Genomic DNA, 19,649 nt, shown 5'->3' on the forward strand with positions numbered 1-19,649 from the left:
CCCTTTCTACTACACGGTAGTATGTGATGATGAGAAGGATCATAAGCTCAAGGACGAGATCATGCAAAAACACAGAGCATTTGATATCGAGCACGTGGAGATCAGAAAACATTTTTGCCAGAATTTCAAGCTCATTTTCAAGCTGGTTCAACGTGCTATTCTTTTCAAGGTGCGAAAAACTAATAAATGGTAAATTTTGGACTCATGTACCAGCTTCTCGTTTAAGCGATTTTTATGCTGGTCGAGACAAGTTGCTTTTTGTATTTGGAAATTAATACGCGAGAAGACCTCTTGTCGATCAAAAATCCTGACTGTTTTACTTTTCATTTAAAAATCTCTTTCAAATCGATGATTCGACCTTGATGAGTTGCCCGGAACTAAATAAAACTAGAGAAAACGACGGTGGACTATTTGTTTTTTTTTTATATTTATTGGAAACAGTTTCAATGAAATGCTGAAAAAAATAAAGCATATGCAGTATTCAGGGTTCTCAAAGAGCAAAGAACAGAAGGCAGGCAATAGCAAGTCCGATGGCAAATGCATCGTTTCCAGACTTCGCACCGTTGCCGGCTTCATTTCCGCGTACGAAGAAAGCCCCCTCTTGGTGAATTGTTTTAATAAGAACATTGTTGTCATTAGCGAGAGACGTTCTACGACGTCGTCTGGAGAAGAGATTGTCGTATCGGTTGGGGCATTGGTCGGACAAGTGGCAAGGTGAGCCGACAACAGAATCTTCGAAAACATCAAGAGGGCACAGGACCATCTCGCATGAGTATTTGATCTTTGAAAATGAATTTTTTTCTTGGAATTAAAATAAACCTACCATTGCGCCGTTAGCACCGCTAGCTGCATTGACTCTCAGGTTGAATTGATCCTTCACGGTTGTTTTGATATTTGATGTCCATTCAGTCCGGGTAGATTTTTGCGAGTACGTGACGAAATTGTTGTCGATACAGCCGTCATTTACAAAAGCGAAAGTTGTCGACGAGTTGCTGTAGATAGGATTGCCATCAGTATCCTCACCAACTTTAGGGTAGTTGTGGCTTGTGCATTCTCTAAAAGTTGATAGTAAAAAAGGAAAAGAGAAGAATTTTACCTGAGATGCATGATATGAGACTGGAACTCACCGGTAGCCTCGTGCTCAGCCTCGATGTAGAGACCATTGTACTCAAACTCATCATCGAGTTCGATTATACTTCCGTCGTACTCGTCCGAAAATTGTCGATCGTTGTAAGCGGTGAAAGTGAATGGGATCTGGGCTTCAGACTCAGTGTAATTGTAGGCTCTGTTAGATTGTGGATTGGGATCGACCCAGCCGTAGTCAGAAGCTTTCAATCGGCACTGGAATTGGTTGGAGACCCCACCTCGGAGAATGCGTTCATCGCCGAATTCGTTAATGTACCAATAGTCATCGAATCCTAAAATATCGAATGACATTTTTCGAAAGAATATGATTTAATTTACCGATGTAGAAGTCGACGATGTAGGTCAGGCCATTTATGGGACTGATGATGTGACTGAAGTCAAACTCATCCGTGCAATTTGGGTCGTTGACATTTATATTGAAACGGACCTTACTCCCATTTTCAATCGTTTCGCCGACACATGTGCTGTTGTTGAATTGTTTGAAGGCGGTTTCCGGCACTTGCTGATCGTGTTTGGTTTTGGAGATGAGAGTAACCTTTCGTTTTTCATCGTCGTCGTCAGGTCCATTAACCCAGGGTCGTTTGTTATTGATGATAGCGTCAATGTAGAAGTTGCCCTCATCGTCGAAAGTGCAGATTAGTCCATCACCATTCGGGTCGCAGAAATACCCATCAAGGCCGTTAGTCTCGTGGCCAGAGTCGTTTTCATCACTTCCTTGTTGGTTGAAGACAGTATAGTTCGTGTCAGCTGGACAATCGGTAGCAGCCACACACCCGTAAGCATCACATGAATCCGAGACAACGCATGCGTACTCCTCTGAGCATTTCATCTCGTCGGTACATACGGCTGCATCTGGGTACAAGTAGCTGCGAACTTTGTTGCAGTCAGTTTCTGCCAAAGAAAGGGCTGCTAGTAAAAGTGCAAAAAAATTCATTTTTTTGCTTTTTTGAAGATTCCGAAGAATGAAAAATGTGAAATAGGCTGCTCTTTAAATACAATTCGTATTCAAGATATGAGTGTTTATTTATTGCTCTGTTTCCGGCGGGGTGAAATATGCTGCAATAAATTTTCATCATAGGATCGTAGGACCTCCTAAACTGAATAGGGACACTAGAAATATATTTTTTGAGAAAACTGAAAAGTTCTTGTCTCAAGGAACGAGTATGCTCAGCTGAAAGAGCATCCTCGATTACGTATGCTGACTCTATCCGGTGGGGGGCTGAAAACGGAAATTTTCGAAAAAATGGGGTCGAAATCTCGAAAATGGTGGTTCTTATGACGCCAGTTTTGGGTACTTTTACTTTTCCGTTTTAAAAGGTCAATAGCTCATTTTGTAGCTCAGAGCCTGCGCTTCGCTGCAAGGTATAGATGAGCCGGTCAGTATCAGCCAAAAATTTTTTTCAGGACCTGAGAAGGTGGGTTACTTTTTCGCGATAAGCATGTCCCTTTCTTCTTTGATTTTGGCTAATTTCGTTCTATATCATGGTTGACTGAATAATAATTGTTATATTTGCCACTTATTGCCACCCTCTTCCTGGAAGACTAACTGCTGGAAGACCAATATAAAAAAAAAATAAATAAATAGCCTTGCTTGGCCACCTATTGCCACATTAGGTCAATTTCGGTCGCTTTCTGCCGGAGAATCTCACGGAGGACTCCTTTACTGGAAGACCAACTGCTGGAAGACCAATATAAAAAAAATGAATAAATAACCTAGCTTGGCCACAAATTGCCACATTTGGAAAATTTCGGCCGCTTTATGCCGGAGGACCTCCCGAAGGACCCCCTTACTGGAAGACCAACTGCTGGAAAACTTGTGGGGAATGAATCTGTCTCAAGACACTCAAGCACATTAAACTCAGTCAGGGAGGGGGCCAAGCCGAACCGTAGGGGAGGCCATTCAAGCTTATTCGATTCAGTAAGGCAGGGGCGAAGCCGACCCGAAAGGGAGGCCACGCCCGTTCATATTATTCAATCAGAGTCAGGGCGAAGCCGACCCGAAGGGAGGCCACGCCCGTTCATATTATTCAATCAGAGTCAGGGCGAAGCCGACCCGAAGGAGGCCACGCCCGTTGATTTCAGTCAGAGTCAGGGCGAAGCCGACCCGAAGGAGGCCACGCCCGTTCATATTATTTAATCAGAGTCAGGGCGAAGCCGACCCGTTTATTTGATAAAGTCGAAGTTAGGGAAAGGTTTGGAGGATCTCCCGGAGGACCCCTTTACTGGAAGACCAACTGCTGGAAGACCAATATAAAAAAAATGAATAAAACGATATGAATGAATAAATAAAGGATTTAACAAGTCTTTTCTGGTTGGCTTTCGTCTTCTTTAATTTTTGTTCCTTTTGGAATCCCGAACGTTGAATCTGTTGTAAACCTCCCGGATTATTCGGGAAACTGTAAGATTTGAAAAATCTCGAAATATTCGGGATCTTGAAATTTTAAAAGAGACAAACCTTTCCCTAACTTCGACTTTATCAAATAAACGGGTCGGCTTCGCCCTGACTCTGATTAAATAATATGAACGGGCGTGGCCTCCTTCGGGTCGGCTTCGCCCTGACTCTGACTGAAAAAAATCAACGGGCGTGGCCTCCCCTTCGGGTCGGCTTCGCCCTGACTCTGATTGAATAATATGAACGGGCGTGGCCTCCCCTTCGGGTCGGCTTCGCCCTGACTCTGATTGAATAATATGAACGGGCGTGGCCTCCCCTTCGGGTCGGCTTCGCCCTGACTCTGATTGAATAATATGAACGGGCGTGGCCTCCCCTTCGGGTCGGCTTCGCCCTGACTCTGATTGAATAATATGAACGGCTTTCCTTTCTTTGCTGTGAAATTATTAAACCGGCGGCTTCCAATGAATAAACATGATAGATGAAAATGACTTCTGCGGAGCAAAATCCTGACCTCAATATTTTTAGTGCTTAGTTTGTAGCGCAGAATCTAAGGAGTCGAATGGTACAATTTTTATGTGTCCAAGCCACGAAGAATGTCAAATTCTAGCGCCTAAAGTACCTGAAAATGACAGGTCATGAAGCCCTGTATCTCCACAAATTTTCGAAAAAAGTATGGATATATGGGTATCAGTCGAAAGCCCAGCTGAAACTGTGTATGGGCACCTGGTGCGCAAGAAAGAATTCTGAAAAAAAAATTTGAGTGGAAATTTTTCGTCTCAAAAAATATTTTTTCGCTTGGAATTTTCTCTGGCGCAGTGGGTGCCCATACACAGTTTGAGCTGAGCTTTTCAACGATATCAAAATCTCCATATAATTCTGAAAATTTTCGGAGATACAGGGCTTCATGACCATTTTTCAAAGAGGGGCCTTTATGACGTCATATGTGATGACTCAGACCCTAAAAATTATACCATTCGAATCTTTAGGTGTTGTTCTTTCGAACGAGCATAAGAAATATAGGGGCTACAATTTTCCCCCGCAAAAGTCATTTTCAAGTATCACATACAAAATATCAATCTACTTAATGACTATAAGAATTTTTTGGAAAATATTATGTCGCTAACATTGGCCCTTCAGAAGGAGAATCTCCTTCTGTTTATTTGTTTTGGAAATCTCAGCAAACAAATATGCAAACAGATATGCAATTGGATCGACGGTGAGAATAGTAAAAAATAGCAAAGCTTTTTTCGTGAAATGATTGTAAAGAAAACAACGAAGATTACTGCAAATATGAGTGTTTCGATATTTGCAATAAAAACGCTAATTGCTACACTGGTTACGGCTATAAGGATGAACGATATGGATGGACCTGCAACTGGATACCTTCACAAGGATTTACATTCGTGCATGGCAAAGAATTGCAATTCTGGTTTTTTCTTTCAATAAATTATGTTTAGCTTCACGATCATCTGAAGTCAAAGAGAATCTTTTTGTCTTCAGAAAGATTCACATGCGAGGATATGCTGAAACGATGAATTACCATAAGAATATATTTTGCCCGAAAAATTTTTTTGGTAATTCATCAAACACTAGAAAGGCACACGCAGGATATTCATAGCAATCAAATGTGCTCGCTTCGCTAGAATTCGCAAACACTTGAGAATATAAGCTTCCCAGTTTCGATGAGTTGCCGGGATTACGAGCACAAGTGCATATTTGGGCTCGTAGTCGAAGGGGAAAGAGTGAAAACGATCTGTCAAATTAACAACATCCTTTTCCTAGCCGATCATTTCTAGCCTAAGGATGGACGTCGTCGTCGAGGAAGATGTGAGTGTACCGACCCATTCACGAAGGAATCCAAGAAAGCACGGAAGTCATCGATCAGAACTTTTTCTTTGGAGACATGAGAATCTTTTCGGACGGAAAAATTGAAGAGCAATTTGTTTGCAACCTCTTGGCCAAACGACGGTGGACTATTTGTTTTTTTATTGGAAACAGTTTCAATGAAATTCTCAAAAAATAAAACATATGCAGTGTTCAGGGTTCTCAAAGAGCAAAGAACAGAAGGCTAGCAATAGCAAGTCCGAAGGCAAATGCATCGTTTCCAGACTGCGCACCATTTCCGGAATCGACGCCACTTCCGGCTCCGTCTCCGTTGATGAAGAAAGCTCCCTCTTGGTGAATTGTTTTAATAAGAAAATTGCTGTTCTTAGCGGGAGAACTTCTACCAGCTCGAGTCGAGAAAAGATTGTCGTATCGGTTGGGGCATTTGTCGGACAGGTGGCAAGGTGAGCCAACAACCGACTTTCCGAACACATCAAGAGGGCACAGGACCATCTCGCATGAGTATTTGATCTTAAAAATTGAGACTTTTTTCTTGAAATTAAAGTAGACCTACCATTGCGCCGTTAGCACCGCTAGCTGCATTGACTTTCAGGTTGAACTGATCCTTCACGTATGTTTTGACATTTGATGTCCATTCGGTCCTGCTAGATTTTTGCGAGTACGTGAAGATTTCGTTGTCAATGCAGCCGTCATTTATAAATGCGAAAGTTCCCGACGGGTTGTCTTCGTAGATAGGACTCCCATCATTGTTCTCGCTGATTTTTCGGTAGTTGTGACTTGTGCATTCTCTAAAAATAAAGAATAACATCAAAAAAAATCGTATAATATTACCTGAGATGCATGATATGAGACTGGAGTCCATCGCTGGCCTCGTGCTTAGCTTCGATGTAGAGACCGTTGTTTTCAAACTCGTCATCGAGTTCGATAACACTTCCATCGTACTCGTCCGAAAATTGTGGATCGTTGTAAGCGGTGAAAATGAACGGGATCTGGCCTTCATACTCCACGTAATTGTAGTTTCTGTTAGATTGTGGATTAGGATCGACCCAGCCGTGATCTGATGCTTTCAGTCGGCATTGGAATTGGTTAGAAACGCCGCCCCGTAGGATGCGCTCATCGCCGAATTCGTTAATAAACCAGTAATCATCGAATCCTATTTAATGGAATATCATTGTTTGAAAGAATATGACTGAATTTACCGATGTAGAAGTCGACGATATAGGTCAAGCCATTTATGTCACTGATGATGTGACTGAAGTCGAACTCATCCTTGCAATTTGGGTCGTTGACATTTTTATTGAAACGGACCTTATTGCCATTTGCGATCACTTCGCCGACGCATGTACTGTTGCTGAATTGCTTGAAGGCAGTTTCAGGCACGTGCTGATCGTGCTTGGTTTTGGAAATGAGAGTCATTTTTCGTTTTTCATCGTCGTCGTCAGGTCCATCAACCCAGGGCCGTCTGTTATCGACGATAGCATCAACGTAGAAATTGCCTTCACCATCGAACGCGCAAGTTAGTCCATGACCTAACGGGTCGCAGAAATACCCATTAAGGCCGTAAGTCTCGTGTCCAGAGCCATTTTCCTTACTTCCTTGTTGGGTAAAGACAGCATAGTTCGTTTCAGCTGGACAACCACTAGCAGTTACACAACCGTAGGCAGCACATGAGTCCGAAACAACGCAAGCGTACTCCCCTGAGCATTTCATCTCGTCGGTACATACGGCTGCATCTGGGTACAAGTAGCTGCGAACTTTGTTGCAGTCGGTTTGCGCCGAAGAAAGAGTCGCTAGTGAAAGTGCAAAAAAATTCATATTTTCTGCTTTTTTTTTTGAAGATTCTGCGAAGCAGAATGAGAAATGTGAAGTTAGCTGCTCCTATATATGGAGATGAGTGTTTATTTTATTTATTCGTATCTGGCGGAAGAAAATGGTTGAATTTCACACGGAAATTCTCATTCCATGAAATAAAAAAAATTATACTCTATTCAGTCTTTATCCACTCTTGTGCATAAAAAAATCTGCTGCAATTAAATTTCATCATAGGATTATAGGACCTCCTATACTGAATAGCCTATTCACTTTCCTTTCTTTGTTGCGAAATTATTAAACCGGCGGTTTCCAATGAATAAACATGCAAAATATCAATCTTCCTGATGAGTATAAGAGTTTTTTTAGAAAATATTATGTCGTTAACATTGGCCTTTCAGAAGGAGAATCTCCTATTATATTTAAAATGTTATTTGCTTTGAAAATCTCAGCAAACAAATACGTTTCGATGAGAATCTACTTAGTTACTACTTAAGAAGTAAGAAAGAGAGCTTTCACTCATAAATTCAACTAAGAATGCGTAAAATACCGCTGATTTTTATTCTTCATGGGACACTTGCGACCTGGGAGAGAGGATGTCCAGATTGCAACAAAGATAATGTGTATGGACGGGATTGTAGCCGCGGTCGTTTCTGTACTGATTGCTTAGAGAATTATGTCGAGTCGTTTGATCCATCTAAACCGTGAGTGAGCTTTTTGAAGTCGAGTTTTTACTGAAAATTTAGAACAACTGTTGATGTTCCTGTCGATAAATATGCGATAGGATCGATGGTGAGGATAGTAAAAGGCAGCGAAGGGTAATTTATAAAGTTGAAGATATATATTTGCCTATTTATAGAGACATTATTCGTGAGAGATATGATTGTAAAGAAGACAACGAGGACTACTGCAAATATGAATGCTTCAATATTTGCAATAAAAACGCAAATTGCAACACTGGTTACGGCTATAAGGATGGACCAGGGGTCTAAATTCGCAGTGCGAATTCGCTTTATTGCGAAGCGATGCGAAGCGAAGCGAATTCGCTTTCGCTTCGCTTCGCACTGGAGAGCAGAATTCGCTTCGCTTTCGCTTCGCAAAAATTCCCAAATTTTCGCATAGATTTTCGCACATCAAGCGACTTTGCTATTCGGAAATTTTTTATATAAGAGTTGGAGTGGGGCATTATTGATGCCGTTATAAATTCAAGTTTTCTCAGTCTTCTGAAGACGAGTCTAATGGTGGGTCTAACTATCAATAAATCCAAGGATTGACTGGTTATCAAGCTGGTCCTACCCCGGAAAACACGTTGTCACCAGCCTTTTTTATTGTAAATATTATGCTAGAATATTTTTTGAATGATCAGAATGATCTTTATGAACAGGGATTATCTAGAATCGAAGATGATCTCATCTCCTATCGAGCAAGGGTGACCATTTGGGCAAGAAATCGTCGATTGGCCATCCGAATGCCAGGCCGAAATCAAGGGCCAAGAGTCGCGCCGTCCAAATGCCCGGTCGACCTGGTGATGGGATTTTCAATAGATGAGGGCTAGAAAAATAAGTTTCGAGAGGCTTTTGATTCAGTTAGAGGAGCAAGAGAGCAAAAATAGTTGTAAAGAATGCGAATTTTAAGAATTTTCCTCGGCGCGGGCTAGACTGAAATGCCCGAAAGCGTTGCATTCCCAGAAAAATCCGAACATGCCAAAATGCCCGAAATGCCCGCTTTTGCCCGGCCAAATTTAAGGAGCTGAGCCGTCCGAATGCCCGGCCGAATAGATTTTGCCCGAAAATTGTCCGTTTTCCCCGACTTCCCGATGCCCGAACGGTCACCCCTGCTATCGAGTTTATTGCTAATGTTGAATTTTCAACAGTTAGACCCACCATTCGGCATATATTGACGAGCTGAAAAAGGTACAATAACAGATTTTTTTGTAATTTTCTGCCCCAAAAATAGGTTTTTGAAATCATCTTTGCTTTTGAGTGGCTGATTGCTAAAGATTCTTGCCGAGAATGCGTTTCAATTCAAGCGAAAAAATTTTCGCTTTTTTTCGCAATTTTTAATGATATTTCGCTTCGCTTTCGCTTCGCACATGGGCGAACGATTCGCTTCGCTTTCGCTTCGCAAAAAAATTGAAAAAATGGTTTGCTTTCGCTTCGCTTTCGCACTAGGATTTCGGCTGATATTTAGACCCCTGGATGGACCAGATGGATGGACCTGCAACTGGGTACCTTCACAAAGATTTACATTCGTTCATGGAAAAGGTTTGTAATTCAAGTTTTTTTTTCAAAAATGATGTTTAGCTTCACGATCATCTGAAGTCAAAGAGAATCTTTTTGTCTTCAGAAAAATCCACATGCGAGGATATGCTGAAACACTCAAAAAGCGCGCGCATGATATTCACTACAACCAAATGTGCTCGCTTCGCAAGAATTCGAAAACACTTGAGAATAAAAGCTTCCCAGTTCCGATGAGTTGCCGGGATTACGAGCACTTGTGCAAATTTGGGCTCGTAGTTGAAAAAGATAGAGTGAAAACGGTCTGAAAATTTAAAAACTTCCTTTTCCTAGCCGATCATTTCTAGGATGGACGAAGATGCGAGTGCGCCGACCCATTCAAAGTTCACGAAGGAATCCAAAGAAGCACAGAAGTCATCGATGAAAACTTTTTCTTCGGAGACATGAAAATCTTTTCGGACGGAAAAATTGAAGAGCAATTTGTTTGCAACCTCTGGGCCAAAAATTATGAACGATATAAAAATGAAAATATGGAAAGGAAAATAAACATGCCGGAAAGTATTGGAGGCAACAGATGCAATTTGAGAGCAAATGTAAGATTTTTACTTGTTAATAATCAACTTTGACTTTTTTCATTCAAAAGCCAATGATGGCAAATTTATGGGACGACTACTACTGCGACGGTGGCTACCTGATTCCATACGAATTCTCTGAACAATTTCCATTCTTTGAAGAAAAAAGAACAATCACCAGAGAGATCAATAAAGTCAAAGAAATACTCAAAAACAATACTCAAATAAGACTTACTCCTGTCAACGAATTCCTCAGAAAAACCGGCCTTAAAGATGCCTTCGCCGACCGATCGATCAACGAGATGAACTGCAAAAACACAACTCACATGTGTCACAAAATTACATTTTCCAACAACGGAATGGCTTGCTCCTCGCTTGTCGGGAAAAATGGAGGAATGATGGCTCATTCGATTGACTTGGGCGCTAAATACTGTCATACTCCGATCAACATTCTTCATGAGCTTTTACATGCTTTCTCCTTCATGCACGAACATACCCGGCCAGGTTCAGACATTAAATTTATTATTAATCATAATCTGTATTTAAAAGATCGCGATGACTACATAATCATGCACCCGGAAAACTACCCCGAGAGGTTCGCTCACAACTTCGCTATTCTACCAACAGAGCAGTTCAACGCAGAAGCTAAATCTTACTTCGATTTTGATTCGATCATGCTTTACAGTCCTTCAGCGGGAAGTACTGGCGGCCCAACGTGGGAACCTCGAAGCGGAAACTGGGAAATGTCCTCGAATGACCATATCATGTCCCCTGGAGATATAGAAACATTGAATAGCTTGTACCCAAAGAAGTTCGATGATTTCTGTTACAAGCCGAATTTCGAGCCTCCTACTGTTCAACCGACTCCGCCAAGACCAGCTTATGTTCCTTGCCCTATTCCTGACTTCAGTAAAGTTTCTTACAATCTTTGTTTCGCGAATGGGCTTCAAAAAGATTAAAAAAAGGTTTTTAGAAAATAATCATGAAGCCAGAAAAGATGAAGAAATAGCAAAAATTTGTAAAAATGACTGTCGTCGATTCTATCGCAATCAGTGCACAGGACCGTCCGGATACAGTGGATATTCTAGCAATTACAGATGTGACCCTTGCTTACTTCAGGATTTGACAGTAAGTCATTCGTTCGTGTTATTTATTAATTATTTTTCCAAGGAAAATTCGAACTGTAAAACATCTTGCTGCGCAAAAATTCAAAATATTTTCCAATAAAAGTTCCTAAAATAAACCACGTATCAAAATTTTCTTGGCGATTTCCCACGTTACGTCGCTTTCAAAACACACTGTTGATTTTAGTAAATCAAACTCAGATCCACTCCTCAAATTTGAAGTACAAAAGAGGGCATTGTTAAATTCTCAAGACAAAAAAGTTATAAAAGTTAATTTCTCAAATCTTCCTACAGGAGGACTCAAAACCATTTCATAATTATGAGCCTCTGTCTCTAGAACGCAGCTTGCTTACGCTTTTTTTTGGAAATCAGGAAGTCAGATAAGAACGCTCTATCAAGGTAACGGCGAGAAAGGTTTTCTAACCTGTTTTTAATTTTTAAAAATAGAATTTGTTCCCGCTAGCTTTTGATAATATTTTCATCCCTCGTAAACAGCGCTCCATCTTCCCTCGGGCGAATCCAAGCTCAATCATCCCTCAAAGGATTGGGCTCCTGACTTATTCTAGCGAATGCAGCTCACTTAGATTTTCGGATAAGCGACAGTGAAAAAAGCAATATAATTTTAATTTGTTGGCTTTTCCTCTTTTACCCCTTTGTCAAGGCTAGCTAACGATGGGACGTGTGAGTTTATCATGACGCAGATTGATTTCGACTTGTTTCAATTGAGCCAAGTCTAAATCCTTTCGAACTTGAGAGCTTGACAAATTGCGAAGACGTTGAACGATCCTGATCCCTTTTCTCAGGTTTAGATTTTTCAACATTCGAATTTTTTTTATGAAGATCAATGATTTTTCCTTCGAAAAAAGCCGAAAAAACCGTGTAGTAAAGTTGAAATAGAGAAGAATAGAGTTGGATTCCAAAGTCATTTTTTCTAGACCTTCGTTGTTTTAGCACCGACGTTGCTATGCCCTAAGGCGTGAGCCTTCAAAACGCCCAACACAAAAGTAGTGGAAATTTCTTTTGTCCGTTCCACTTCGTCATCTGTGTCTTTTCAGGCTTTTTTGGCGGAGAGAGCTGACTGATTGCGGCACTGAAGAGCGCTGACTCGTCGCTGATAGAACCTGGGAAGCCAAGCGAAACGATAGATTATCCTCATTCACAGAGAAAGCGGACATACACAAGAGCTTGAAAAAGAAGAAACATGGGCTGCTTTGGAGGCTGCGATAAAGACGATGGGAAGAAGGAGCACGATATCCGACAAGGTAAAATCTCATGTCTTTTACTAGCCGGTTTTCAAAGAAAAAATCGACTTTAGAATAAAAAACATAAACTGAAAGAAAAGATGAAAGATTAGATAAATGCTCAATCTTGTAAACAAATGCAAATTGCAGTTGTAGATCGTTTTACCGAGAAATTTGACCGAAAAGTTTTAAATACAAAAAGCTCTTCGTAGGAATATAATTGAATGAATAAGAAACAGTTAATTTATTTTCAAAAAACGTAATGCTCGCAGTATTATAAGCCCCGGAGTAAAGCCACACTGATTTTATGATGATTACTAGGTTAATTATTCCGCTTCGAATTTCAATGCTAAAGAAGCAGTTACATGTAGATAATGTTCGAGAAGGACACTGAAAAATTCGACCTCGATCTCGAGGATGAAAAGGAAGCCACACTAGAGCAATTACAATGGATACCTCCCAGTGAGCGAGCAAATATCTAATTGCGGATGGGAAAAATAATAGGCCGACCTTTTTAATGGCAGCGCATTGACAGATCTCGCAGTTAGAGCGCGATTTATCCCGTTAGACACAGTTCGTTTGACTTACATTCATTTCAGGGCCAAACCAAAAGCGAGGATGCACGGATATCCTTTGTGCGCTCTTCTTCATGGCTTTCGTGGCATTTTGGATTGCGAGTGGTATCATGGCATTCCAGTCTGGAGACCCAATGATGCTTATTTATCCCACTGACTCGTATGGAAACCTCTGCGGCGACCCAAACAACAACTACACTAGTGAAAAACCTTACTTGATGTATTACGACATTACTGCATGTGGCAATGTTGGTGACACTGTTGTAAAGTAAGATTTCTATACAAACGTTATCTTACTAAAAACGAAATCATAAATTATTTTTAAGCAACGGTCAATGCGCGACGCACCAGTCCTGCAGAGCCGAATGCCCGTCGGAGTTCTGGTCATATTGGACTGATGCGTATCCTCTTATCACTGCTCAAGAGGCTGTGCTTGTAGGTGCAGGTCAAGACCCCAATGCGAATCCAATCTTAAATTGTGCCACTTCCGCGGACACTGTTGGTTGCGTTGATTTCACCAAGTTTATTTGCAAAAAACAGTACCAATCGGTAATCAACAATATCGTTTCTGGTACAACGAGTTTGGCCGAGGCGAAAACTCAGCTTGAAGAGTTGATTGAGTTTGGAGACTGTGCCGAGTACTATGTTCCATCCACTCCAGTCCAGCATAGATGCATGCCAGGAGTTCCAGGAGTTGACGAGGATGAGTTTGCGGCTAATATTTCAGGTATGTCTCTCGGGTACGAATTGATCGGTTAATTACACGGGAAACTAAAATTTATTTATGAATAGAAACAATAGTGCTCAGAAAGGGTAAGATTTCATTGATTGTTTTGTAACATGCTGTTTCTCATGTGATGTCATTTGTAATCTTTTTAACATATGAAATTCATATTATGGATTGACAACTTTCTGATATATTATCAAAAATATTTATGCCGTATAAACGTTAACACTACCTTTAAGCAAACACCAACGCTACGGAAGAAGGCCTCATCGAAGGAATAAATGGACTTGCTAGCAATGCCGCAAGCGAAGCATTCGACATGGCCATGGCTGACATTCAGACCACGTACCCCGTCATTCTCCTTGGCCTTTCTCTCGCCATGGTTGTTTCTTTCACCTGGATCTTTTTGATGCGCTTCTTCGCAGCTGTCATTATCTGGGTCATGATTTTTGGCTTGTTTGGTGTCCTTGCTTTTGGAACTTACTACTGCTACACTCAATACGCACTTCTAAAGGGCATGGAAGTTGTCGGAGCAAGTTTGACTGCTGATTATATTGGAGGTAAGAGCCAATATCTCTGAGAATCCATATAATCAATTCATAGGTATGGCCCAGGCATCAGGAACAGTCGAACTTTGGCTCGCCCTCTTCATCATCGCTTGCATTCTTCTCGTTGTCTTCACCGTCCTCTTGCTCTTCTTCGCCAAGCGACTCCGAATCGCTACGAGAATCATTGGAGAGGCGTCAAAGGCTATTGGAAAGATTATGAGCTCCTTATTCTTCCCTCTCTTCACCGGAGTCATGTACATGGCTGTCACTGCTTACTTTGCTCTTACCTCCGCATACATCGCTACCAGCGCTGAAGCCAAATTTCATCTTGAAAACAGAACTTCTGAAGGTAATTTCTTTAAAAATTCGCAATCTCTACTGATTTTTAGTCAACAATTCCGTCCTTTCCATTCCCTGCGATATTCACGACTGGAACAGTGAAGACCACGAGCACTACGACAATCCCAATGTTACTTGCGTCTTTGACAAATACGTCGGAAACTACGCCTGGACAAACGAGACCGTTTACGTTCATTTGGTCAACCTCTTCGGATTTTACTGGATGATGAACTACATCACCGCTCTTGGCCAGATGACTCTCTCCGGCGCCTTCTCTCACTGGTATTTCACCATGAAAAAGTCCGATCTGCCTGCATTCACTCTCTGGGCTTCCTTCAAGCGTACTTTCTATCACATCGGAACTATGGCTTTCGGATCTCTTATCATCGCCATCATTCAGATCATCCGAACCATCCTCAACTATATCGGTAAGAAAGCTGTTATTTTACAAATCATAAACTATTCAATTAAAGAGCGAAAAACAAAGAAAGGAAACAACAAATTCCTCAAGGCAATCATCTGTATGTGCAAATGCTGCATGTGGTGCCTCGAAAACGTCTTCAAATATATCAACAAAAATGCTTATATTCTGACCGCAATGTACGGTTATAATTTCTGTAAAGCTTCATGCAAGGCTGTCAAGGTACGTTCAGCTCATTTCACAGGGAAAATATTTTTCTAGCTAATTATCGCAAATGCTGCTCGCGCCGCTGCCATTCTTGGCGTCACAACAGTTCTCCTTTTTATTGGCAAATTCGTTGTTGCTGCTGGATGCGCTTCCTTCACCTGGGCCTTCTTTGCTGGACAGTTTGGCGATGCTGAGACTAACAGGTAAAAAAATGAATCCAGCAAATCAGCATGAGTCTTTTTCTAGCTTCGTCCAGTTCATGAACTCCGATCCCGACAAAATCAACTACATCTGGTTCCCCACTGTCATCACCTTCATTGGTTCCTACGTCATCGCAGTTGGCTTCTTCAATGTCTATCAGATGGCCATTGAGTAAGAAATCTATAAAATTCTGTTCTTAATTTTTCTCTAGCACCATTTTCCTCTGCTTCTTGGAAGATTTGGAGCGAAATGACGGCTCTGCTGAGAAGCCGTATTTTATGAGCAAGGCATGGCATGAAATTCTTCATAAATATGCTGTTTCATCGCGATTTTCGCTGAATTTTATGTATTTTTACAAACAAATTAATCAAGCCCTCAAAGTCCCTGATGAGTCTCCTTGGCAAGAAAAACAAAACCACTGGCGACAAAGAACTGAAGAAGATGTAATTATTTTTTTGTACTCAGCCTTTTTTTCTATCGTATTTATTTATCCATTCCACCATTATTCGCTTCAACCTTTTTCTATCTCTATCACATCTGTGAAGACATGTGTTTTCCAACCAAAGACAGACACCCAGTTCAATTATTATCTAATAAACAGAAATGATATCAATACCGTCTGAAAATGTTCCCTGGGAACAATTTTCTGCCCTCCTTGTTGTCTTCGATAAAGAATGAAATCAACAACGACAAATATTGTAATGCATTCTAAGTAAAGCTGATTTATTTGCACTTCTCAAATCGCTGAGTAACAGGGGAGCAAACATACTTTCTCGAGTGTTCGTAGGAGATTTTTGTTTTTGAAAAAAATGGTTGACCCGAAGAAGATCTTCGCTGAGTTTGACAGTGATAAGAGGGGGTATTTGAACAGAAAAGAGGTTCCAGATGCAATCAGATGCTGCGGACTGAATCCATCCGAGGAAGACATTATGAAAGCTTTTCGGTAAGATACTATAACAACAAGAAAAGCAAAGAAAATTAAGGACAACAAATTGCACGACGACAAAAGTTCAAGAAAACCAGTTTCACTCTCTTGTCAAGGAACTTCGCAAAACTAGTCTTCCCGACGAAACTCGATTACGGAATGGTTAACAGCACTAAAAGTGTGAGCTACAACAAGTGATTGAGTATTAACCTTATAAAGGGCTGCATTCAAATCACTTGAAGATGGTTCCGACTCTGGATTGATCCCAGCAGCGGATCTTTCTCACATGTTGAAATCGAAAGGGGAGAAAGTCTCCCAAAAAGTGATCGACGATCTGCTCAGCCTCATTGACGTTGGTGTCACTACTGATATCGATTACGAAGGTATATAAACATTTTCTGAACCAAATTGGATCAGGTTCAATTCTAGAGCTCATCGCTCTCCTCACAGCTGACCTCGAAAAAGCCGCTGGATTCTGATAACAAGAACAAAATTCACTTCAATTGAATAAACAAGCAGTTAAATAAAAATAATTTGGCATTTTAATCTCTTTCTTTCTGGAAAACCTGTTTCTGTCTATTTTAAAGATATTTTATTGCCGTTGAGATCGCTCCATTTTATTGCGCGAATCTGCCCTTTCGTACTCATAGTAAATAAGTCGATAACAGAGAAACGCAACCTTGAATATGGGGGTTGGGATAGATGCAGATAAATTTCACTTAGTGAAAGAAGAAGATTATTTACAGCCATTTCGTTTCAGCAGAGTAAGCAAAAATATAATGGTCAAAGAGGTTATTCAAATTCATTTAAAGTTGCCGCGAGATCTGAAAAAAGCTTACACAAAAAATGTTTACCAGGAATGCCCACAAATGAACTCCTTTTCTAAGTATAAATAATTGATTTGTGAGCAATCTTAGTTCTATCATGAGTTCTTTCCCGGAGTCCAGGTTCATCGGAGAGGCAAAATTTATGTCAGTGATTTGGACAAAGGTCTTGGCTTTGAATTAAAATAAACCTCTGATGATTTCGTCACTTCACACTCAGACAGAAAAATAATTCGACATCATAAATCAGACAGCTATAGCTAGGTTAAGACTGCATCTTCACCACCTAAGTCGTAAACTAATTGTGCTGGGCGACAAAAAGTTCGAGCTTGACTCCGCCTAAATGTCATTTTTGATCTTTCTTTTCAAAAATTCAAAGCCCGTAAAGCACTAAAAGGGGCCGCTCTCACTCACTATGGCCCGGGAAGGAAGTACTATGAAAAGCTCCTAACCGAAATGCAGCGAGCTCAAGAAACGGCTGATCAGGAGCTAAGAAGCGAAGGTCAGAAATGCCCGATGATAGACTTCTACGCCGCCCGCGATTTTATTGTCAGAATGAAGCGAATCATCGCTTGTGTGGACAACGGTTATAACGTACTGAAAACATTTAATTATGACCCTGACGACTGGGCTACCTTTTATCATACAGCCCAACGATTTTACCAAAACTACCACGAAATGATCACAACAAATGACGGGTCAGTCGACATGGACGAAGTAAGAAAGACATATTCAGATGCAAAACGACGATTTCCAAACAGCAAAGCATTTGAGGAGACTGCTGATGAACATGTAGAAAGTGAGTTTTCCTCAGAAATCAAAGAAAGCAAAAAGTTAATTTTCAGTCGTCAAAGCTAGATACGACCTTGACAACAGTGGCGAGCTGACTTTCGGCGAAGCTCGCGAATGGATTCTTTCTTTCGCATGGTTCTTTGATGGAGACAAGGTCAAAGAAGAAGAAGAAGCAGCCGACACGGATGCTGAAGATACTCCTTGTGGAGAAGAGCTTAGAAGCCCTACTCCTTCTTATTCTTCTGAATCGATTCCATCATCTGTCGACGAGGAAGAATCAATCGTGGTAGAAGCAGAACTAGAATCGCCAATCAACGAAGGAATAGTAGCAGATATAACGATGGCACGCGACACAGTAATAAAAATGAAGCTTGTCAACCAGAAAATCCACCGCAGCTTGAAACTCGCGTCAACGCACGTGAGAGAAAGACGTTCAGGAATGCTGAGGTCTCTCTACCAAAAATCTGCGTCGAAAGCCAAAACCCGATCTGGGAAGACAATAACGCACGTTGGCGCCGAGCGTGTTTATTTTACGACGCTAGGTATGAATATTGTGACCGCGCTGGACAAGGGTTACGATGAGACACTTTTTAATGCGACCAAATCGATCGAATGCTATGTCGAAGACTGCCTTCATGCTCTCAAGCAGATTATGAACGTTCTTGATCAGGAGAACTTCGCTGAAATCGTTGATGGTCAAACAATGGAAGCTACAAGCAAAATGGTCGCAAACTATTTCAAGCCACCAAAGTTCAAAAAATATGAAACAGGTTCTATTCAACTTTAAATTCTTCTCAATAAATCTGTGTTCAAGACTTCCGAAAATGGGGAGGGAAAGCAAAGAGCAATATTCTCGACAGCTTGAGTGGAATGACGCTGGAAGAGAAGGTCGACCATGATAAAGACAAGATTTACAAAGGAATTACTGCTGACTACATGGTTTTAAAAGCAAGTCTGATTTTCCGGATACTTGTCTTATTAAAATTTTAAGAATTCGAAAATGAACCCGCTTCCTCGAGCTGCAAAGGAAATATCAAAAACGCAGTGGAACTCATATTTTGGAGAAGTAGCAGGTTAGGACGCTGATAATACTAATGAGATTTTATAATCATTTGAACTCTAATTTAATTGCCTATTAAAATATTATAGGAAGTGCACTGACTTCTTTCCGGGAGGAAATGATGGATACTATAAATCACAGAATTACGATGCTGAACAAGTTCATAGCTAGCAAGGTTGAATTCTTGGGTAATGCCAGTCGAGCTATCAACGAGGTCGAGGTATGAGATTACTATAGTCTATAGATTAGATCATCATTATTTTTCAAGGATGGTTTATGGACATATTCTATCAAAGAATTAACCGCTCGTGTCGCCATTGAGAACCTGGCCGACGACAATATGGATCTAGTTCATGCTCTAATGAAGGAGGATTCGAAGAGTCTTTACAAGCGAGAGAAAGAAGGAAGTTCTGCAGCTTTTTCGAGCATTGCGCGAGATGTTAGACCTCGTGAATAACAAGTTTTATACCTTTTTATAATAAACACATTTTGTAACAACCATCAAGAACAACAACAGCAACAACTTTGTGTTGATCATTGTCAGGAGCGATATTTTATTGTGATTTCTTTTTCAATTTTCGAACTGAGACAGAGAAAGATGTTTCCCACGGTGAATTCATTTTTATGAAGGGGAGGCAGATTTAATGAAGGGCTTGAGGCAGAG

At 40.9% G+C, this 19,649-nt stretch overlaps 7 protein-coding genes across 8 annotated transcripts; 5 read left to right on the plus strand and 2 right to left on the minus strand.

Moving 5' to 3' along the window:
- Nucleotides 1–424: 424 nt before the first annotated feature.
- On the minus strand, nucleotides 425–2,284 carry LOC145705009 (uncharacterized). The gene is made up of 4 exons (XM_081782465.1): nucleotides 1,465–2,284; nucleotides 1,097–1,418; nucleotides 824–1,055; nucleotides 425–781 (listed from the first exon to the last, which is right to left on the minus strand). Exons 1-4 carry the CDS (start codon nucleotides 2,078–2,080, stop codon nucleotides 491–493), a joined length of 1,461 nt encoding a protein of 486 aa, XP_081638591.1. The 5' UTR covers nucleotides 2,081–2,284; the 3' UTR covers nucleotides 425–490.
- Nucleotides 2,285–5,515: 3,231 nt separating this feature from the next.
- Nucleotides 5,516–7,219, minus strand: LOC145703349 (uncharacterized). Its single transcript, XM_081780702.1, has 4 exons — nucleotides 6,583–7,219; nucleotides 6,215–6,536; nucleotides 5,937–6,171; nucleotides 5,516–5,893 (listed from the first exon to the last, which is right to left on the minus strand). Exons 1-4 carry the CDS (start codon nucleotides 7,196–7,198, stop codon nucleotides 5,585–5,587), a joined length of 1,482 nt encoding a protein of 493 aa, XP_081636828.1. The 5' UTR covers nucleotides 7,199–7,219; the 3' UTR covers nucleotides 5,516–5,584.
- Nucleotides 7,220–7,711: 492 nt separating this feature from the next.
- On the plus strand, nucleotides 7,712–8,295 carry LOC145711375 (uncharacterized). Its single transcript, XM_081789087.1, has 3 exons — nucleotides 7,712–7,896; nucleotides 7,939–8,010; nucleotides 8,052–8,295. Exons 1-3 carry the CDS (start codon nucleotides 7,730–7,732, stop codon nucleotides 8,182–8,184), a joined length of 372 nt encoding a protein of 123 aa, XP_081645213.1. The 5' UTR covers nucleotides 7,712–7,729; the 3' UTR covers nucleotides 8,185–8,295.
- A 1,037-nt stretch (nucleotides 8,296–9,332) lies between these two features.
- On the plus strand, nucleotides 9,333–10,960 carry LOC145711877 (uncharacterized). The gene is made up of 5 exons (XM_081789565.1): nucleotides 9,333–9,456; nucleotides 9,496–9,731; nucleotides 9,777–10,022; nucleotides 10,073–10,505; nucleotides 10,551–10,960. The coding sequence occupies exons 1-5, from the start codon at nucleotides 9,333–9,335 to the stop codon at nucleotides 10,958–10,960; spliced, it is 1,449 nt and encodes a 482-aa protein (XP_081645691.1).
- Nucleotides 10,961–11,401: 441 nt separating this feature from the next.
- On the plus strand, nucleotides 11,402–15,997 carry LOC145700240 (choline transporter-like protein 2). 2 transcript variants are annotated; one of them, XM_081777503.1, is made up of 12 exons: nucleotides 11,402–11,524; nucleotides 12,181–12,387; nucleotides 12,966–13,209; nucleotides 13,268–13,668; nucleotides 13,908–14,228; nucleotides 14,272–14,565; nucleotides 14,606–14,983; nucleotides 15,029–15,198; nucleotides 15,238–15,386; nucleotides 15,430–15,555; nucleotides 15,596–15,671; nucleotides 15,766–15,997. In XM_081777503.1, exons 2-12 carry the CDS (start codon nucleotides 12,327–12,329, stop codon nucleotides 15,829–15,831), a joined length of 2,286 nt encoding a protein of 761 aa, XP_081633629.1. In that variant the 5' UTR covers nucleotides 11,402–11,524; nucleotides 12,181–12,326; the 3' UTR covers nucleotides 15,832–15,997. The 2 variants fall into 2 exon arrangements, with proteins under 2 accessions (XP_081633629.1, XP_081633621.1); XM_081777495.1 differs by lacking the exon at nucleotides 11,402–11,524 and adding an exon at nucleotides 11,703–11,928.
- A 172-nt stretch (nucleotides 15,998–16,169) lies between these two features.
- On the plus strand, nucleotides 16,170–16,848 carry LOC145711201 (uncharacterized). Its single transcript, XM_081788933.1, has 4 exons — nucleotides 16,170–16,327; nucleotides 16,368–16,465; nucleotides 16,528–16,692; nucleotides 16,739–16,848. The coding sequence occupies exons 1-4, from the start codon at nucleotides 16,194–16,196 to the stop codon at nucleotides 16,786–16,788; spliced, it is 447 nt and encodes a 148-aa protein (XP_081645059.1). The 5' UTR covers nucleotides 16,170–16,193; the 3' UTR covers nucleotides 16,789–16,848.
- Nucleotides 16,849–16,944: 96 nt separating this feature from the next.
- LOC145705848 (uncharacterized) lies at nucleotides 16,945–19,478 on the plus strand. The gene is made up of 8 exons (XM_081783349.1): nucleotides 16,945–17,073; nucleotides 17,122–17,164; nucleotides 17,225–17,299; nucleotides 17,522–17,932; nucleotides 17,979–18,695; nucleotides 18,740–18,998; nucleotides 19,075–19,205; nucleotides 19,254–19,478. Exons 1-6 carry the CDS (start codon nucleotides 16,996–16,998, stop codon nucleotides 18,913–18,915), a joined length of 1,500 nt encoding a protein of 499 aa, XP_081639475.1. The 5' UTR covers nucleotides 16,945–16,995; the 3' UTR covers nucleotides 18,916–18,998; nucleotides 19,075–19,205; nucleotides 19,254–19,478.
- Nucleotides 19,479–19,649: the final 171 nt, after the last annotated feature.

Source organism: Oikopleura dioica, chromosome 1 (assembly GCF_907165135.1).
Source record: "Oikopleura dioica chromosome 1, OKI2018_I68_1.0, whole genome shotgun sequence".
NCBI lineage: Eukaryota > Metazoa > Chordata > Appendicularia > Copelata > Oikopleuridae > Oikopleura > Oikopleura dioica.